This window comes from Gymnoscopelus microlampas (assembly GCF_963454915.1).
Source record: "Gymnoscopelus microlampas genome assembly, chromosome: 6".
Classification (NCBI taxonomy): Eukaryota; Metazoa; Chordata; class Actinopteri; order Myctophiformes; family Myctophidae; genus Gymnoscopelus; species Gymnoscopelus microlampas.
This window is the reverse complement of record NC_139943.1, coordinates 38,636,685-38,658,399: the sequence shown is the minus strand read 5'-3', so window position 1 is coordinate 38,658,399 and position 21,715 is coordinate 38,636,685. Positions and strand designations below refer to the sequence as shown.

The 21,715-nt window shown below is 43.8% G+C and overlaps 1 protein-coding gene across 4 annotated transcripts; it reads left to right on the top strand.

The window, feature by feature from the left end:
- Positions 1 to 344: 344 nt before the first annotated feature.
- Positions 345 to 21,675, top strand: nfat5a (nuclear factor of activated T cells 5a). Of its 4 annotated transcripts, none has more exons than XM_084060299.1 (12): positions 345 to 664; positions 6,160 to 6,288; positions 8,055 to 8,688; positions 8,852 to 9,035; positions 9,526 to 9,716; positions 11,292 to 11,464; positions 11,616 to 11,750; positions 12,791 to 12,843; positions 13,020 to 13,152; positions 13,420 to 13,604; positions 13,702 to 16,258; positions 17,665 to 21,675. In XM_084060299.1, the coding sequence occupies exons 1-12, from the start codon at positions 592 to 594 to the stop codon at positions 18,042 to 18,044; spliced, it is 4,827 nt and encodes a 1,608-aa protein (XP_083916425.1). In that variant the 5' UTR covers positions 345 to 591; the 3' UTR covers positions 18,045 to 21,675. The 4 variants fall into 4 exon arrangements, with proteins under 4 accessions (XP_083916425.1, XP_083916427.1, XP_083916426.1 ...); XM_084060300.1 differs by lacking the exon at positions 345 to 664 and adding an exon at positions 4,013 to 6,047; XM_084060301.1 differs by lacking the exon at positions 6,160 to 6,288.
- Positions 21,676 to 21,715: the final 40 nt, after the last annotated feature.

Sequence of the window (21,715 nt, the reverse complement as noted above, 5' to 3'; positions counted from 1 at the left end):
GCTATTTTCAAAAGATGTTTAAACATTTTGCACTTGTGAAATGGGACATTCTGCACAATGACTACTTTTACTTTTGGTAGGCCTACTTTAAGTATATTTTGATGCCAATACTTTTGTACTTTTATTGTTATTTATACATGGCAGTATTGATTCTTTCACTTAAACAATGTGAGTAGTTTTCACACCATTGATCATTGATACTACTTTATAACATGATACCTACACATACATAGGGTGTGCATGGCGACTGGCATGAGAAGGGGGAGGGGCCAGGATGGCAGCGAGCGAGTTGTGTGTGTATGAATGTGTGTTGGACACACACACACAACGTAGCAGCTATGTGTCTCGCCTCAAAGACACACTAAACCTGAGGCGTGAATGATAATAAACGGTTGTTTTAGACACTGAAATGGTTTAGTCCAGTTAATCGCATTGACCTTTCCTTGGACGCTGCACTATAGTGTCTCGCTTTGAACGACATTATTCCGTGTGTAAAAGTGGCGACCACCACCAGAAGCAAGCAGCTCCTGGCTGGGTTTGTGATCCAAAGAAGAGGGTGTCCGCTTCCCCTCCCCTCGATGAAGCGTTGCGATGCCCTCTGATTTTATATCCCTCCTTAGCTCGGATCTCGACCTTAATTCCCCCAAATCCCTGTACTCTAAAGGTAAGAGGATGCTTTACAGGTTGGAATCTGCGTGTCGATGACTACACTAACCCGTTTTGTACCCTAGAACTGAGGTGAATGTCAATCTATGGCTCACACTTTAGCTGCGAGCTAACGTTGGTTAGCATTCCTTTTCCTTTACTGGCTGCCACAGCCAAGCCAGCCTAGTGTGGCTAACCAACTTAGCTAGGTACATGTTAGCTGTACTGGCTACTGTTGGCTAGCATTTGGTAGCATGCATCGTGCATGGGGCTGGTTGTCTTGGTCGTAGCAGCAGGCTTGGGTCTCTAGAGCAATGGGTTTCAAACGTATTCCTTTCAAGGTCTCCCCTTAACTGTCTCTGACAGTATACAAATGCATTTGTATGTACATTTGCATACTGTCAGAGTTACATGCTTGTAAGGGTCGATGTAGACCCCCCCTAAACGAACCCAGAGAGTCCCTGGAATCCACTTTGAGAACCACTGATCTAGACTAGAGGACCTGTTCTGGGATTGTTTTGATCAGTAATAATGGCTAGTGTTGGACTGTGATCATCACAAGCCATAGATGCCATACATACATGCACTACCTGGGGGGCTCTTTAGGCTAGTACTTCTATGAGCTATGGCTCATTGCTTCAGTCCTCGTGGGGGCTGTGTGTGTGGTCTGTTACTTGCTCTCACTATGTGTATTGCTAGATTAGATCATTTAACTAAGTGTGTACAGATGTAACTAAAGGATGTACCCGTATTGATTACATTTGTACACTCTTATTGTTATAAATGCATACATTTATACACAGGATGTTTCTGTTAATCTTGCAAAATAAACATAGTGGCAAGTCTATTATATTTTTATTGCTGATCTTCTGTTTGTTTCCTGCACCCGATTACCAGAGTTGGAGGATGAGCATGCTCTACTTTTCTTTTTGTTTAGTGATTCCACATGGACTTGCTGTAATAATGAGGTGTCCCACATCAAGTGATCCTGATGTTTTTTGGGGTTCAGACTACCTTGCTCTTTCAGATTTCTAGTTCTGTCCTTATCCCAACATTGAAGATAGAAAATGTAGTGGCTTATAACTGAATGGGTGTATAGCAGTTGATGTCACTGAAAATGAAGGCACTCTGGACAGGTGTCAATCATATTTTAAGTTAATTATCAGGTAATAATATAATCGTTGATGTACTAATGTCTAGTTCAAAATGGCCAATGCCATTGATATGGTCAGCTATGTGTGAACTGATTCACTCAATTCAAAACAACACTAGGGATAGAAATTCCAATGAACACTCTTCACTGTCCCCATGTGGCTGTGACAGCCCTGTCCTTGCCTAGTCAAGTTCAAGATGATACTGCCGATACCTTTTGCATTCACCTTTTACCTTCGCATGTGAATATTATATGTGACTTGGTCATGTCTAGGCCCTTGGGTGGTGCAATGGGGTAGTAAAATAATTTGAGTAGATTTCTGCATGTTACTTTTTTTTTGTAGGGAACTGGTCGAGTCTTGTGCTATTTGTGTTCCTTATCCTCCAAGCTTTTCTAGCCTACATGTTGACTCCCAACTAGTGGTTGATCAGTAGTACACACACATACAACACCCAGATGTCTGATTCAGCTTTTACCTGCCGCCTGATCTCATGGTCCATACATCTGTCCCCATGTTAAATATGGGGTGCTAATGAGCCAGCATTAAACATTGTTCTATGACCCTGCAATGCTCAGTGGAGCTTGCCATATGGTCCCACACTGTATCACATGATGACTGTTTATTTATATCTCAGTAATTGGGTGTGTGTGTGTCGGGGGAGGGGGGAGCTGAATCGCTCATCAAACATATCTTAGTGGGACACCTCATCTATATCAGGCTTGAAGTGACCGAGACAGGACAACAGGCCAAGTTCCATCTAGTTCTGCTGCTAATATACATATTTCAACAAAAAGTTGGAGCCACAAAGGCATGATTGTTTTTGGTTGTGTATCGCTATCAATGTGCTTCCTCATCTGTCTATTGTGTCTGTTGCTCAGTATTTACAGTAAGCAAGCATAGTGTCCATGAACCAGTTTGGCAGTTACAGAGTACGACTGAGCCTACATACAGTATGTGTGATCTAGGTTTCCAGGTTCTCAGTTCAGTTGTGATCTTTGGCTAAGCATAAGAAGGTTAAAACATTCCAACTGCATAAGTGGAGCAGTGCAGAAGTGAAAGTGGTGATGATGAGGTTTGCTAATACTGTTCCATTGTGACAGTTTCAAGGGAAACTGAGATGTTGTTAATCGCCAAAAATTACAGTCTTTGAGGTTTGAGTGTACTGAGCAGCTCTTTGTCTGCACTCGGCCTCGAGCGTATCATATGTGTTCAGCAATCTGAGTATTCAAGCCAGCCATTGTTTGGGACTGAGATACATTCTTCGCATTCATATTTTTTTTTAGTTGTAACAAAAATGTATCCCAGTGAATTGTCTATTCATCTGTCATCCCCATCAAAGCAGTGGGCCAGCTGCAAAGAATGAAATTGTACCGGTGGGCTTGCTGCTTGGCAAAACTGTTAGACATGTGTAATGTGAGCCATGCATAACTATGTGGTGAGGTAATTGAATTGTTCTAAGTATAGACTAAGTCAGTGTTTCTCAACTAGTGGGTTCTGACAAGGTTACAATGCGGTGGACATGCGGCTATTAAAATGGACATCTGAGTTTTGTTGCAGCAAATAGGCGTTACACATTAGGGCTGGGCAATATATCGATATTATTATATAGATAAATATTGTGACATGAGAGTCAATATCTTCAGGGATCTTGGGTATCATATTATGATATGGCAAAAGTGTTGAATTTTCCTGGTTATAAAGGCTGCATCTCAGTGAATTGACTGTTCTGTTCTATTATTTTGCCTTTGCCCTATTAGTTATTATATAGACATTGCAGATGATTTATTTATCGGAAATAGCATTGTCTAAAATTGTGAAAGCACCAATAGCCATCCCCATAATATCATCACAATATTGATAAATATTGGTATTTGAGTTTTGTCCATTTTGCCCAGCCCTAGTACCGTACATAATTATAGGAACCTTGTCATTATTTGATATTCATATATGGTTACTTTGATAAGTTAAACTTTCACTTTGTTACATTTCAGTCAAGGGACTGAGGCCCTCAAATATAGGCCATACAGTCAGTAGAATGATGTGTATATAGGCTTCTATCCATCATACACTGAACCCTGTGTGAGGTCTTGTTGTCTTGTGTCTTGTCTTGTATGTGTTGTGTTGTCTTGTCTCTTGTCTTGTATGTGTCAGGATGTACTATGTTCTCTATACATTGTCAGTCTGTCCCTGCACCATTGTCAAAGTCACATTAGAGATGGGGGCGGGGACACAGTCAACCATGTGCATGAAAATATATCACTATACGTTATTAAGCATAATTCTTCTTAAATAAACTTGTATAACTGTTGACTGAAACATTATTATTGTATATGGGCCTAATTGTTGATAAAGTGATGACTAGGAAACCAAAATAAAAAAAATACTATATTTGGACGCAGTTCACCTTGTGGGCTCTGTCTGTAATGAGATGGATGACCTCGTTCGCTGCGTTCAAGCACTGACGTCAGTTGCGCTACATGTGTCCAAGGCTTGTCATGTGCCCTGCCATGTTAATTTGTTTAAATATATGGCCTACATCATGCTAAAGTTAACTGAAGACAACCATGAACACTCAGTGTGCACGTTTACCAAACAATTGCCCAAACGCCCATCCGTAGTCACATCTGTGCTCATTTATTTGGACGTGAACCTGAACCATTTTCATCAAAAACATATCACTTTAAGGTTTCAAGTGAAAATCCACACTATAACTGAAATGACGTATTCAATGTAACCAAGAATAGTTCAATCAATATTTGTGATCATTAAAAACAGTATGGTAAAACTAGAAGCAAGATAATGGAGACCGTATCAAGCAGATTGTTCTTAAGCTTCACCATTGACATTTGGTGGGAGGCAGACTTTTTGGTGTCAGATCTTTTGACCTTTTACACACAGAGGATAAAAAGGTAATTTGCTCTTAAAGAGCAAATACAAAAACAGTAAAAGAATGTGTGCCTTTTTTTTTAAAGAAATCGTTAATGTCTTGGATACTGCCCTACTATTATTATAAGATTCATCGCTTAATAGACAAAGTCTCATCAACGGTATATCCTTCTGATAGAAATAAGACAATTTGACAGAAACAGGGCTACAGTATATAAAGTCTTAACAGCTTTCTATCTTGGTCATCATTTGTCTTCCTTTTTGGATGGGGGGGAAAACAACTAGCTTTAAGAATACTTGTTTTCCTGGATTACTTTATGCAAATTTGAGCATAAACCACACAGAATATTCTAGTTTCCATCTAGTCAAATGGCTCTTACCACTGAGCAGGAAGTGACAGCGTGCAAGTGGCAGATACTAGAGAGAGTTAGAATGCGGTGTAATGAAAACACGTCTAGGGCCTAAGTGGAGCAGGTGCCCTCTGGGCAGTGTGACAGATAACAAGTGGTCAGCGATTTGAGAGAGTCTGAAGCAGGACTGAGGTCATGTTGGGTTCTCAGGCAACACTAACACGTTCCACGCACAAAGACTCATTTTCTCCACATGGATAGACAAGGCACAGCGAACAGACGGAGGGTGATCTTGGCAGACATGTTGCACACTCACACAGCCCCTACCCCCCCCAGACGCCACATAAAAGGTTATGATATGGGCCAAGTTGGCTAAGTCAGCACGGTTTGATAAAGATCTTTGTTTAGCCCCCTGTATTGAGACGTTTTGAAAACAGTCTGATTGTTCTGGTCGGCCTGGTTTCACACCAAGCAACCTGTACACTCGCAGCAAGACCGTGGCCTGGCCTTGCATCGCAGTGTTTTAGCTGTTTCACCCCTCCTACGGTGTTCTCCGCTGGTCTTGTACACAGTGTAGGTCTTTGTGCGGTCTGTGGTGGGTGAGTTTGTGTGGTCCCCTCTCTCCCCCGCACAGCCCTGCTGACGTCACAGAAGCCGTGAGATCGTGTGTCTGTCAATGTCGCGGTTCTGCTGGTGCTAAGTCACACCGGATCAGATGACTGCTGCACACGCTGGATGCCACAGAGCCACAGCTGAAATATCCATGTCAGGGTGTCGATGGAACCCCTGTTTCTTAGCAACCAGACTACTTAATGCTCTGTTTATCCACAATCCACGGTGGTCTGTTACAGCATAGCAGTGGTGTTTGGTAGTAGTGTACTGGGAATCCTGCTCCCATCGAAGATCAAGACATGCACACCCCCCCCTCCCCGCCACACACACAGGTTTTATTTTACTCAAGCGCATATGTGGGGGACATATCTCAGCCTCATTCATCACAATACATCTTTAGGTGCCTTGTAAGTGGAGTGGACAACGCTAGTGTGTGTGTCTGTGTGCGTGCGTTTTATTTTATTTTTTTAACACAATTAATGTCATTTTCTCCTGTTCCTCTGTCGTGGCAGAGTCAGTGTATGACCTCCTCCCCAAAGAGCTTCAGCTCCAGCCCTCGTCCTCTCAGACAGACGCGCCCACCATGAGCCAGAAGAGTGGGGGAGAGGCGGGGCCGCCCCCCTCTGCTGCCCTGGCCTCAGGTGAGCTGCCTCCCCTCCACACTAACGCCATGATCTGGGATCAGCTTGTCCATGGCCTGCCACCACGCCCTGCCCTAAACCAGTAGGGAGGGAGGGAGGGAGGGGGGGGGGGGGGGCACTTAATATGGCGTCTCATCAGTGTCTAGGGGCAACTTCCTTCAGCCTACCCGTCTATTAATTACTGATTGTAGGTGATATGCATCAGCTGATGCCTTGGTGCGTTCAGGGAAAGATCATGCAACACAGTCGTCTCAGATATTACTTAGGTCTACGCTGTGGTGCTGATCCAAGTCGTGTAAAAACGAATATTGTTTCCTATGCCCAAAATAGGGACACCACGTTGAAAGCGATTATTAAACAGTCAGCCTATACATCCACCACTTACTAGAATAGCCTTTAGAAGTCTTTAAGGAACTGCATTTAGGCAGTATTATTTATTTGTTGTCGGCAGATGATGAATCATACCTCTTGTTAGAACGGCAGTGAGGTTCCTCCAGCACCTCTACATTATCACATCTGTCTAGGCTGTCATCAGATGAGCCTATATTTAGGCTCCGCTTTCAAGTGGCTGGCAGGAAAATGTGTCTCGCAGAGCAATCAGATAAGACATTTCAGAATTTGAAACTAAAGTGTTGCTGCTGAGGTACGTCCACTTCCATCTTTCAAAGGAACTGACTGATTTCTCTGTAATCGGTTCTGTCTTTCATCAATGCAAACGGAAGTTGCACCTAGTCATTGACAGACCATCTTTAAAACTATGTATAGATGAAAAAAGCATCATCTGATCTTAGATCATGGTTAATGACAGCCAACATCAAGAATGGTTGTCAAGGATCCTTGTATTTACCTTCTAGAGAGAAAACTAACTGGTCCACAGTCAAGTTGGAGAGAGCGCTTTTTGTTAACGCTATCTTTTCCTGACTGACACCAGCTGGCCCTAAGCACTGCTGATCAAAAGCATGACAACTGTAATGTCCTTGACCTTGACATCATATTTAACCAAATAATATCGCTTCGAAGTGTCTAGAAATGATCAACTACAGAAGTTCTCCCTTTTTTAACTCGTCCAATTTACTGATTGACAGAAGTTGAATCTTGAATGATCAGCTCTCTTGTTGCTCATTGGCTGTCTCGTTTTTATTGCAGGAAGTTCCCTCTGAGGCAGGGAGTGTCTGCATATAAAATGGTCTGCAGTTCACTGCTCCATAGGTCAGAGGCTTGTTTATTCTGTCTCCATGGCTACGCTCAGTCCCAACCAAATCCTCCAATTGGCATGCGCAAACTATTGTGTACTACTACTGAATGCACATTGCACAAACTACTGTTACCCCCCAGCAAATTTAATTTGGCGCCACATTGCTAGCTTGCAAATTTGGCTGTACAACAAAGTTTAACCAGATTTTTGTTATTTTTCTTTCAGGCAATGTGTATGTAACAATTTTTAGCTTGCTTTTGTTTTTTGTAAACAAAGCATGTCAGTTTTGTCACATTGGTTTTTAATTGAGGTGAATTGTAGTGTTGTAGGAATCAAAACAATGTGGGGCCCTATACACCCTTCTCAACTTTAACTTCAGCATATTTGATCAATGCTCGAGAACTCTCGCATGCATAGTGAGAGCATATAACACACTGAAGGCCATTGAATTTAGAGTTGGGAAGAGGGGAAATCTGGACAAATCATGCACAAATTCAGCTGCTTGAATGGGACTGCTAGCCTGCTCGGTGCTGGACATATGTACTAACTGTGTCATTTGTATGCACTACAGATGCCACCTCTTCCACTTCCAGTCCTGCCTCCTCCTCCCTGGCCATGGGAGCACCTTGCTCTGGCCCCTCCACGGCCCCTTCTACCTCAGCCTCAGACCATCTCCAGGCCTCCCAGCATCTCCACGCCAGTGGAGGGGATGGAGTGGGAACCTCGGAGATTCCGGGTGTGGACGGTGGTCTGTCTGCCCCAGGCAGAGGCAAGAGTGGAGCGGGAGACCTAGGTCCAGGAGTGGCACAAGGGCTAGGAGTCCAGCAGCAGCCCCAGAGCACCCCATCCAAGCGGAGGCCTGTGTTGAGTATCTCCCCTCCCCCAGAGGACCTGTTTGATGATAGCCAGATGTCTTGCCAAGAGGAGCCGGCGGCACCTAGCGGGCCGCCAGGCCCAGACTCTGAGCACAGCAGCAGCATGTGGGCTGATGACTCCACCTCCAACTTCAGCTTGATCAGCACCAGCTCTTACAACGACAACACAGAGGTCCCACGCAAGTCGAGAAAACGCACCCCTCGCCAGCGGCCAGGACCCAAGCCTGCTCCTCCAGAGGACAGCATGGACGTGTTTGATGCCGACAGTGCCAAAGCCCCTCACTTTGTCCTGTCCCAGCTGGGCCCAGACAAGGCCAGCCCAAAGCCCAGGTGGGTTGCCCTTCAATTATGCACATTGTTTCATCCTTGCAACTCACATAGCCTTGCCCTGTCCTGGGATAATTTTAGCTCATTTTAACTTGATTTCATTTTAATATAATTGAATTTGTAGAAACCATCCCAATGCCGTCATGTGATATGTTTTGCCATGCAGCTCTCTGGAGACAGGGACACTGATCAAGGGCGGCTTGCTGTCAGGTCAGTACCCCCACAAGAGTGATGGAAAAGAGCTGAAGATCCTCGTCCAGCCAGAGACCCAACACAGGGCTCGCTACCTGACGGAGGGCAGCCGAGGGTCTGTCAAAGACCGAACACAGCAGGGCTTCCCCACTGTCAAGGTTGGATGAATGAATTATAACAGCTGCTTCATAACAGGAGGATAATATCACGGATAATATCACATGGGGTGCTTTGGGGGCTGAACTACTAAATGGTCTGACCACATTATCGCAGTCTTGGTGCTTTGCTGTCTCTTCACTGTGCTTGTGCTATGTACTACATGATATTTGCACTACCCAGAGCCCTACTCTGTACTTTGTTAAAGCTGTTTAAGGGGTGCAGTAGAGTCTGGTAGAAACATTTACTCAACCAGGATTGTGAAAGAAATGGGAGGTTGTTTGTATATAAAGACCAATCCCTATGCTAATGGTAATGGACTAGACTTCCCTGTGACTACTAGCGACTAAAGACTTATTACAGCCAAGTTGGAACTGAGCCAATGACCTAATTCTCTTCATTACAAGTCTAATACTTGCTAACATGGATTTTCATCTTATTTGGAGTTGTTTACATCTCATGAATTCTGTTTTTTGTCTTTATCATCCCCAGTTGGAGGGTGTGAATGAGCCAGTGGTGCTGCAGGTGTTTGTAGCCAACGACGCGGGCAGAGTAAAACCTCATGGTTTCTACCAGGCCTGCAGGGTGACGGGACGCAACACCACCGCCTGCAAGGAAGTGGACATAGAGGGTACAACGGTCATAGAGATCCCCCTGGAGCCCAGCACTGACATGACACTTGCGTAAGGGATATTATTGTTCTCCACTGTTAATTCAACATGTTCCTAATTATTAGTTGAGCCACAAAGCAATTGCAAAACTATTGTGAGGCTGTGTATAATGTATTTGGCTGTGTGTGATGTACAGTATGTATGTATATCACTCTGTCCACATGACTCAATACACTGTATCAACATCAAATCACCATGAAATGTTATATAATGGAGCTCTAACTCTATCTGGCGTATGGTACAGTTTCATGGTCAGGGTCAAGAAGGTCAATTATTGATTAACACTTTGTGGTACAGAACTATTCATCATGGAAACATGAGACTTGTTGCATTTGAAAGCTTATCTCAAGCCATTGTTTAGGATACTGAGGTCATCTGGCGATGGCTTCTCAACTATGCACACTGTTACCCTGCCCACAGAAATGTGTGGTCTTGAGGCAAGACAGGAGTGAGGCAAGGTTGTGTGAGATGTCGGCACTACTTTTCGACATGGTTATAGAGTAGACAGGATGATGTGAAGAACAACTTAAGACAAGCCCAGAGGCATCTGATGGCTGCTTTTCTCAACACTAAAGGAGTTTGACTTTGCAGTTGACTTGGCACTGGTCTTCCATACCCACCACCACATGTAGGAAAAAACATCCTGTCTCAACATCTTTTGCCTTCAAATCAGCCTAAAGAGGACAGAAGTGATGACCCTGAACACACACTGAGTGTGCAGACTAAGACCAACCAGACTTTATTGTTTTTCACCATTTGTCCAGCACCTGGACTTTGAATAGAATCTCTTTTTGCCTGAACACACATACTGTACCCCCCACCAATACAGGGAGAAGAAAAACACCTACTGTACCTACCAGTTTATATACCTGGGCCGCACTGTCAGATAAGATGGAGAAGCAGGTGGAGAGATCCAAAAGTCAACTCAGCAAGTGCCAAAACGCCTTTAAAATGCAAACAATTTGTGGAGGTCAAGATAAAACTGTACCAGGGCTGTGTTCTTTCCACTGTGCTATACAGCTCAGAATGCTGGAGAATAACAGGAAGAGAGAATTAAGAACCAAGAAGGGTTTATTTGTCTGTCACTCACTCACTCCTACAGGTACAAGCAGTGAAATGTTGGTGTGACATGGTCTGCAAGACTGCAACAACGGCAATACAAAATAATAAGAATAATTCTGGATTGTAATGAGAAAAATAAAAGCATAAGGAAAATAAGATAAAGGTTAAGAATAGGTTTAGACACTCTAACCCTCTTTAAAACCCATTGTGTACAAACGTACATAGCATACAGTAGATAAGTGTACTTGATATATACATTTTTGTCTTTACTTGCACAGATGGACAGAAGTTTACTTAGCATTTATAACCCCCAGTCCCCCACCCCAACTTTTGCACATTCTTTCTGGACTACAGCTTGCTTATTTACGAGGGTGTCACTGTCACTCATACAGTACCTCGGACTACAGACACTCGGTCGCTGCTGCTGGTGTGAATTCAGTGCCAGCCTTTATCCACTACTGAAGCCACTACTGAAACCAAACGAACAACGGTGTCCAATGTTAAGTGATTACTCTCTTTCCACAGTGTGGACTGTGTGGGGATCCTGAAGCTACGCAATGCAGATGTAGAGGCCCGTATTGGTGTGGCCGGCTCCAAGAAGAAGAGCACACGTGCCAGGCTGGCCTTCAGAGTCAACATCACCCAACCTGACGGATCAGCCCTCACTCTACAGATGCCCTCGTCGCCCATTCTCTGCAGTGAGTGGCAGTCAGAATATCATTCTTGGTTTTGATTGGTACATGCCAGCTTAGCAAACAAGATACAATACAAGATAGACTTGCATGCTTTTAGGCAGGATATTATTTTGGAGCAAAATGTTTTACTCTATCATTTCTTCTATCTGTCAAGCCCAACCAGCTGGGGTGCCAGAGATTCTGAAGAAAAGCCTGCACAGTTGCTCAGTGAAAGGAGGCGAGGAGGTCTTCATCATCGGGAAGAACTTCCTCAAAGGAACCAAAGTAATTTTCCAGGAGAACATTGCAGGTACTGTATTCAACTTGGGATTTCATATGGTTTCCCCCAGACCACTGAATTGGTTAGAGCAGAGACTACATGTCAAGAAGCTATACCACAATGGCCTAATGTAGTTAGTTGTGTTTTCCATCATGTGTGACACCAACTAGTCACATGCCCTACACCCTCACAGGAGAGCGTGCACGGGCAAGGGCTGAATGATTATTATCATATTGTTAACTACTGTATATGTGAACATGCAAGATATAACTTTGCGGAACGGAATGATATGGACGCTCTCACCGCATGTAAAGCTAAAGCCAGTCAATCACAAACAGTCCTCCATGCTCCGAGTGTTGAATAACTTGTTTCAAGTTCAGCTCATTCAACCCAGCCTCTCTTTACCTGCTCGTGCCAGGGTTGACTATTCAACCCTGGCACGAGCGTGTGTGTGAGACACGGCTGTCAGTTTCACAGGCCTGCTCGCTCACCTCTCATTGAAAATTAATTACTAGATGACATGTGAAAAGACTTTAATGCAGCAAGCAGCTTACCAAAGCCTTCTGGATGAAAAGCTTTACAGTTTTCATTGGTTCCTTTATGTCAGATTAAGAACAGCATGACTGACATTCGTGATCTGTGATTTTCTGTGAACATTGCTAAAGCAGGTTCATCAAGTCATACGAAAATAAGAGCGCTTCGTTAAGTCAAAAGAAAGTAAGCGTTTGACTTATGGTGGCAGAATTCAAAATAAGAGCAATATTGACCTGCTGTTTTTGAAGAATGCTTAGTTTTCACTGTTGCTACACTTAGAATAACAAGGGTGAACCCATGGTCATATTGGATAGCCTAGTATCATATCGCTAAGTTATCTGGCATAAATATTGTGCAACCCTAACATGTGCTCTCACTTAACACCTACGTGCACCCCTTCTGGTACTTACCCCCTAGACCTAAGTATTTTCCTGGGGTAAACCCTGCCTTGAGATCACCATGGATGTACTGTATGTATCTTTCTGAATCAATGTCATGATTTGATGCCTAGAAATAGTTTTTCTTTCATTTGTCAGATGATACTTCCTGGCAAGGTGAGGCACAGATCGACATGGACCTTTTCCATCAGGTAAACTGATGTGATATTTTAACTCCCCTATGCTTTGCTGTAGAAACTGGTTTAGCTGTAATTAGCTGCTTTGCATGGGCTGAGATTGTACTACAAAATGGGATTCTCCTCTGATCCCTCCCTTTTGTGGTACAGCCTTTTACAACCCAATCTAATCTGTCTGCTGTCTTTTCCAGAATCACTTGATAGTGACGGCCCCTCCATTCCACAACCTGTCTATCTCCTCTCCTGTTTCTGTGGGGATCTTTGTGATGACAAATGCTGGACGATCACATGAGGCCCAACCCTTCACCTACACTCCAGACCCGGGTATACACACTAGCTTCAGTAGTCAGTACAGGGGTCATGTAGGTCATCTGCTTGCAGGCAACACACAGTATTCTCTATTAAATGTAAAGCAGGGAATTTGAGGCAGAGACTTATGCTGCGTTCACACATTTTAGCTCAGATTATCCTGTCGCCGACCTATTTTGGTGCTTGCCGACAAATTGAGACTTTGAAAGTTTGAAAGAGCCCTTAGGTTCATCAGCAACTATTTTGCTCACACATTTTGGTCCATTGTGGTCTTTTCTTCAGGGGATAACTCACTTGGCCTGGCTGTAAAAACAGAGGGGGCCTCCTTGGTCAAGACATGTCTGTTTGATGACCAGTTAAAAACAATGGCCGCTGACCCAGCTGATTCCTCCAGTCAGCCTTCCAAACGCCAAGAGGCCACTCCAATGGAAGTATCCAGCAACCCACCACCCACAGATGTCTTCAAGGTAGGAACTATCTTTGTCATAGTTAAAGGAGGAATCCATTAAAAATGTATTTCCATATATTAGAATATGTAATATGTTTATTTCCGTCTCTCCTCAGTCATCTCCAGACCCTCTGGCCTCAGTACAGCAGACGCTGGAGCTCAGCTCCAGTCCTCACCCTGGGAGAGAGTCTTTTCCGAGCCCCATGCCCCTACAACCTGAAGATGTGGATTTACCACAGGCTCCTCCTGTTTTCCCTAGCCTAGAACCCCTCAGCACAATACCTAAGCAGGATATAGCCCCTACAACCTCCTTCCCTGTATCAGGGGACACCACCATCCCGCCTATACCCCCAGAGGTACCTCAGCAGTTCCTCAGAGACCCCCAAGACAATCTCACTCCGGAGAGGTCCAACACCAGTGGTGCTGTTGTGGCCATGCCCCAGATGGCTTCCCCCTCCCAGCCCCAGCCACAACAGGCCCAGGTCCCCCTGTTTCCCCAGGAAGAAGTGGCCCAGCTGGAGAGGGCAGTGAGAGAGCTGCAGGCCGGAAGCAACACCTTTCAGCAGGTGTTGGAGGCGGCTGTGGCTCAGCAGCAGCTCAATTCTGTGTTGTACAACCAAACGCCCTCTGCTGAGTCCCTGCAGCAGCATGTTCAAGAAAACATGAACAGCTTGAGACTTGAGACTACACAACAACAGTTACAATTACAACAACAACAGCAACAGCAAATACAACAACAGCAAATACAGCAACAACAAATACAACAACAGCAAATGCAGCAGCAGCAGCAAATGCAGCAACAGCAGCAAATGCAGCAGCAGCAACAGCAGCAGCAGCAGCAACAACAGCAACAACAACAGCAGCAGCAGCAACAACAACAGCAGCAACAACAGCAACAACAAATACAGCAACAGTTCCAGCAGCATCATCAGCTGCAACAACAACAAATCCTTGGCAACCTACAGCATCAACAACAGATCCAACAGCAACAACATCTCCAGCAGCAACAGCAGCAAGTCCTTGGCAACATACAGATCCAACAACAACTTCTCCTACAGCCACAGGACCAACAGCAGCAACAGCAAATAATGGAGAACATCCAGCAGCAGCAACAGCAGCTGCAGCAAAATCAACAGCAGCAGGTTCTCAACAACATGCAACTCCAGGATCAGCAACAACAGACTCAAATGCTTAACAGTTTACAACAACAGCAGCAACAACAACAGCAACAACAGCAGCAACAACAGCAGCAGCAGCAACAACAACATCAACTGCAGCAGCAGCAAAACCAACAGCAAGTCCTCAACAACATGCAACTCCAGGATCTTAACAATTTACAACATCATCAACTGCAGCAACAGCAACAACAAAATCAAGCATTGAGCAACCTGCAACAACAACAACAGCTGCAGGAGCAGCAGGTCTTGGAGAAACTACAGCAGCAGCTTGAGGCTGAGATGCTCCAGCCCCAGATCCACTCCTCTCCTCAGCAACAGCAACAACAAAATCAAGCATTGAGTAACTTGCAGCTGCAGGAGCAGCAGGTTTTGGAGAATCTCCAGCAGCAGCTTCAGGCCGAACTGCTCCAGCCTCAGATTCACTCCTCTCCTCAGTCACAGCAGCCTGTCTCTCTCCTTCAGCAGGCTGGGGAGCTGCTCACCATCCAGACCAGCTTCCCACAGCAGCCTCCGTCCCACACATCTCCCCCACAACAGCTTTTCCAGTCCCCCCGCCCCCTGGCTGAAACTCAGAACTCCCAACAGCAGGTTCAGGCTGCCCTCCTCCAGAACACATTGACTGTTCTGACCAGTGGTAATCTCAACCCAGAGCAACAGCCTACAGGCTCCAGCTTGTTCCTCTCCCCAAACCCTCAGCCCCAGCAGCAGCAGCAGCAGCTAGCATTCCTTTCCACCATGGAGACATCTGCCAGTGAGCCCCATCCTGTTTCCATGTTCCAGAACCAGTCCCAAGCCCAGCTCTCTCCCATGCAGCAGCAGAGCACCCCCATGGACCAGCAACAGTCTCCACAACAAAATGCACAGCAGCAACAGCCGCAGCAGCTTCCACTGGGACAGCAGGGCTCCTTGTTCCAGAACATCCCTAGCCACTCACAAGCCAGCCCTCACCCCCGGACCCAACAGACAGGCCTGCTTCTCTGTACCACGGACCTTAACCCCCAGGCTCTACCCCCAGCTCTCCTCTTCAGTACCCAAAGCCAAGGCCCTTCCCCCATGGGCAGCAGCGATCCACGGCCCCAGGAACCCCCTTCCCTCCTGTTCTCTCAACCCAGTGTAGTAACGGTAGGAGTTGGGATGCCCCAGCCAGAACCGGCAGAGCCCATGTCCTTCCAGGACCAGAGCACAGCAGGTGGCAACCCTTCATCCAGTGAGCCCCCTCAACAGAGCCTGTTCCAGGGACAACAGCCAATGCAGGTTGGACCCGGCTCCAACAGTGTCGCAAGCAGCCAACCAGTGGAGCTGTTCCTGCCACAGACATCTCTGTCTGGCAACCAGGCCACGCCGTCTGGTACAACCCTGTTCGTGGTACAGGGCAGTGTTGGTGTGGTGGCCAACCCTGGCCAACAGCCCCCTGAGCAGCTTTTCCAGACGACAGTGAGTGGGAGTGTGGCACCACAGGGACCGCCTAGCCTGTTTGTATTTGGCATTCAGACTGGTAAGATTACTATCCTTCTGCTCTGTTCTCGTCACTGTTGATTAAATGCCTCTAATACCTGTGTAATTAATTACCCAAAAATGATACATGCTACTACTTAAATGTAACTGAGTGTATTGTTACAGAGGGATTAGAGTAGCACAGCTTATGTAAATAATATACATTAAGGTTTGACTCAAATGCACACAAGTCTATCTTCACATCTATCTACATATGTTACAGTGAGGAAATAGTTACGCTGGCTTCCCACTAAGACGATTACAAACAATGATACAAATAACTCTCCCATATAAAATTTTAAAGAGGTTATCAGTGTTTTAGTTAAGTTAATATGTATGGTGCAAAGGGATATTTGTTTATTGTAGACAATTGAAGTTAAATGGCACTGTGGTACTTTACAAGAGCAGTGTGACTTCTTCAGTGTTCGTACAATTTGAGAAGGTTGGCTTTATTGGCCCTGCAATAAATATTTAAAATCATAGTTCTACTCTCTCCAATACGTGTAATTAACCAGCAGTTTATTCCGATTGGAGTGATAAAATCCTGTTACAGCTGTGAAGATACACTCAGGAGCGTAAAAATACATTGTTATGTATCAATCTTATGGTACCATGTCTCCCTACTTATAACTCGAACATGTATCTGTTTTTATCTGTTTGCAACAACCATGGCTACTGTCTATTTTAGTGCGCTAATATTCCAGGAAGAGAGTCTGTAGTTTCCATTAGCTTGAAATCCCCGCTGATGATCAGTAGGTAGATTTCAGAGCTATACAGAGACGCAAAGTTCCATCTTTCGAGCATTAATTATGACCTATATATGGAGATCAGGTTGAAAAAAGGTGAACTGTTCCTTGTTGATCCATTAGTTAAGACCGGGAAAGCATCTGTGTCATTTTAAGATTTCTTTGGCTATTCAAAAATAGCAGATATTCAAGCTTGTGTGTGTGTGTGTGTGTGTGTGTGTGTGTGTGTGTGTGTGTGTGTGTGTGTGTGTGTGTGTGTGTGTGTGTGTGTGTGTGTGTGTGTGAGTGTGAGTGCGACTGCAATATTTGCCATATTTGCTTCTGGGGGTCCCTGAAACAACATATTATGAGATGGGGGTCCGCAGCCAAATACATATCATTTTGGGTGGTCCTTGACATGGAAAAGTTGGAGGACCACACAACATACTGGAGTATGTTATACATATGGAGTAAAAGATTTACGCTTTTAAAAGTATTTTTTCAAAAAATAGCAGATCTGCAAGCTCATAGCACTTGGTGCCGCACTATGAGCTTGTATCGGCTAATTTTGGAATAGCCAAAGATATCTAAAATGAGACAGATGCGTTCCCGGATTGAATGGGTTAAGTGGCACCAAAAAAAGGATTACCTTCCATTTCCTTTTTTCTCTCTTCTTCCTCAGACTCGTCCCAGCTGCTCCCGTCATCTGGACCCACGCTGTCGGCCCAGAGCCAGCCCCAGCCCATGGCCCAGACCGGGCCCCCCATGCAGGCCGGCCTGCACGGCAGCTTACAGAACACCCTCCAAACCAACCTCCAGGCACAAATGCAGTCCAGCTTGGAGAGCGCCATGCAGACCAACCTGCAGAACGCAATGCAGGCAAACAGTCAGACAGCCCTGCAGTCCAGTTTACAGGCAGCCATAGAGACAAGCCTGCCGACTCCCATGCAGACCAACCTCCAGATGCAGAGCGGCTTACAGAACACATTGCAGGCATCCATATCAGACTCCGCCAACATGGAGAAGATGGAGGACCTCCTGGAGAGCTTTCAGAAGCAGTGACGACTGCTGGGACCACCTAGACATAGACCCTCCCCCCAAAAAAGTAAAAAGGTTTTTAAAGATGCTAAGAATCAAGAAACAGAAACAGCTCTTTTATCCGTAATTCACAGAGCTTGTGTAACACCTGTTTTAGGCAGATATGGTTGACTTTAGCCTCCATACAGCCATCTTAAGTCAAATTGATGAGTTATCCTTTTGCCCGAGTTATTACCCCTCTTGCAGGATCAGAGAGGCCCGTAATAACACTTCATCCATCAGTCTCACGTATGCAGTGTTTTGTTTTCAGGGTGTTTTTAATCATGTGAGCCCAAGGGGTGATAAGAGGAATGGCTGGATTTGGGCGGGTGGAGAAATACTGGAATGGGATGTACAGTAGAATGTCTGCGTATGGAGGAGATGAGTTTGTGTGGTCAAAACAATGGACATAGTTGGAAAAACTATTTGCCAGCTAAGGATGGGATATCACATTGCACATGCACAGAGAGAAGATGCAGACAATGGCGTATTAGATATCAGACACGGTGACGAATAGGTCTTGGCCTTGTTTTGGCACTTCCCAGTGTTTTCACCATTGGGCTCACAGAAGCTTTCCTCATTACCGTTTTTAAGAAGCATTTAACTGTAGTGTGTACTTATTTTATTCTTGATGGGGTTGGTAACTTTTACCAATTCAAGTGGATAAATGTTTTTTTTTCCACTAGTGAAAATGAAGAGTAGTGTGGTTTTATAAACATTTTATCTTAAGCACTTTATAACCTCTTTTGTGTAACCAGCTAATCCTTATATATCCATCCACAGCTCTCTATTGACCTAGCCAATTTGTACTTGGAAACCTCCAAGAAAGGAAAAGCATACAAGTCTTTTGTCTTTGTAAAAGCATATATTTTAAACATCTCTACCGAGCATTTTTACATTGTTCATGTCACTATATTTTTGGGGGTTGTAGATAACTTTGTATAGATTGTTCACTGTTGAATTCCTCTGTGTTTTCAATCTCAGTGGTCCAGTCAAGTCTGTCAAAAAAGAGAAAAAATAACCATTCCTACAAAGAACTGATGTTTTTTTCTGCCTTCGTGTTTAAACACTGACAAAAAAAAAACACATCAGAAATATTGTTTTTTTAGGTTATGCATTTAAATGAAGGATTCTCATTATATTGCTATTTGTACTATTTTATTGTACAATCTGTGTCATTCGAGAGACTGTTTTGTGTTATTTTAGATATTTAAGTTTTTGTCTCAGTGTTGGTTCAGTGTGAAGGCCGGCGCCATGTAAATTTGGCACTGAGTACACCTTCCCTTGTGTTGTTGACAGGGGCTCACTGGTAAATGAAATCTCTGTTACATAGAGGTCGCCATTTTGATTTTATCTATGGTGCTATGTACAGGAGTGATGGGCACTTCTGATGTGATATTAATAACGTACAGCTTATACTCATATCAATAGTACATACATGAATCGTTTAAAGACTGCGTTGTCTGTAGAGAGAGGGCTGTTATGGGTTAGAGCTGAGTGCACCCAGGCATACCAAAGCTCCTGTTCTGAAGCGTTCTCGTCTCATACTAGTACTTTCAAATATCCTCGATGTTTACTCATGTACTTATTTACTCATTTAAATTATGCAGCTCTTTCGTGGATAGTAATTCAGTGTTTATTTTTTCTAGGTCAAAAGTAAAAAATGCGTAAACGGTACTTTCTTTAGTAGATCAGTTAATCTCGCAGTAACATTTCCACTAAATGTTACTCATTTTACACTTCTAATACTGTATGTTGACCTGTTTTTAATGCAAAATAACTCCACTGTACTTTCCATATTGAGAACGGTAGCCAGTTTGACATTATCACTAGACAATTTTATGAAAACTAATCAGATGCTATGGTTATAATTGCTCATATATGCATTTGTTTACATTTTCATATTCATACCATTTTTGTCAATGCACCTGTCAGAGCAATCCATTTTGAAGCAACTTTTTTAGAATTTCGTACCCATTAATTAAATTGTAGAATATTTTTGTAAGACAAATACTTTTCGTTCCTCATTGCACAGAATATCACCGATACATTTGCCTGAAATCAAGTGTTGGATAATTGGCAGGTGTGTGTCTAAACGAAATGTAGGCCACTGAAATGGACATCTAAGAAGTATATCAGAACATAATTATATGGTTGTTTTTTTATGATGAATTTACACAGGCTTGTTTAACAAGTTACACAGACCATTTTGTTTATTTTGAGGGGGGAGGGGTGGTATACAACAGCTTTGATTTCAATGATGTGCATTGTAAAAGGCACTTTGACTCACCCATACTGTAGATCAGGTCGGAGCTTAGTAACGATGTTTCCAAGCATTCCATTCCTCTCCGAGGTTAAAGAGCACATGCGGAACAGGACAAAATAAAAATGCCTCTTTGAAGCCATACCAACACAAAGAAAGCCAACCTGTGATTTCAGTTTTGTGAATGTAATTTTTTTACCTCAGTGTGGAAAAAGCTTGCTCTGCATCCAACATCGGACCAATTACAGTTTTAGAGAACACATATTTAATTTAAGGGCAACCTGATGTCATTGTGTGCATAGTACATTTGTAAAGTTGCAGCATGCCGTTGTGTTCTGTTACATTACATTTCAACATCCAGCCCCCGTCATGGATTCCAAATTGCTCAGTGACTCTTTAAATAACCTCATCTGAAACAGCCATCTCAAAATGTTGATTTAACAGTGGTGGTGATTGATAGCACACAAGTCTTTACACAAGATCCATTTTGTCCTTCAGTCATGTGATGTGAATGAATATCCATGTATATTTAAATGTGAAATATACTGCAGGGGTATCTCAATTGTGATGCTTTCAACAGAACTTTGTGTGCCTTGACAATGAAATAATTGCTCTGCTGTTTACCAGTGTCCCATTTGTGTCATTGCCACCTGTCTCTTTATTCTCAAGGACTATGTAAAGTCATCCATCCTTCATTTGCAAAAAGAATTACTATAAAATTAAGTATCCAGTCCACATTGCCCCATGACACATCCTCCCCCCCCCCCCCCCCCCCCCCAGCAAATCACTCCCTGGCAGAATATCAGTGTTTACTTTCATCAGAACTCTGCAGCGTAACCAGTCAGCTGTCATCTTGTGTTCTTTTTGTTTTAACCCAACATTATTTTTTTCATGCCTCTTGAGATTTGTAGCTACATGTGAGGTAAAAGGGACAAGACAGCAGAGATTGTTGGTTCACGGAAAGGTTTTCCTGTGTTGATGTGTTTGTCAACATTGTCATTGCAGTGAAATGCTTCAGCCAAGATCAAACGAAGCAACCGTGATTTTAAAAAATCTGTCAATTGCCAATAGTGTGAGCCGTATCTTGTGTGTATAATCAGTTTGATCAGTTTCCCTTTTCCCTTTGAATTTCACATTTCTGCCCAAACTGTTCTATCTGTTCTGTGTAGCTTGAGCTTTAGTATCTAGCCTTAAGACCCTGCCGTAGGGAGTAAAGGTCAACCCTGGTGTGTTATCAGACATCTGAACTATTATTAACATGTACTTTGCCTTTGTCTGGACGTTTGTATACTCTTCTGTTTATATCTGTAATCCTGCTGCTACATTAAATGAATTAATAAAGATTTAAATGATCTTGCCTAGTTTCATTTTTCTCTTCTGGATTGTAATTAAA

Excerpts from the sequence above, each read along its gene's own strand:
- nfat5a (XM_084060299.1), top strand. The coding sequence starts at position 592 with ATGCCCTCTGATTTTATATCCCTCCTTAGCTCGGATCTCGACCTTAAT. Across the intron at positions 13,605-13,701 it reads CACCCACAGATGTCTTCAAG|TCATCTCCAGACCCTCTGGC; the intron begins GTAGGAACTATC and ends GTCTCTCCTCAG. Across the intron at positions 16,259-17,664 it reads TGTATTTGGCATTCAGACTG|ACTCGTCCCAGCTGCTCCCG; the intron begins GTAAGATTACTA and ends CTTCTTCCTCAG.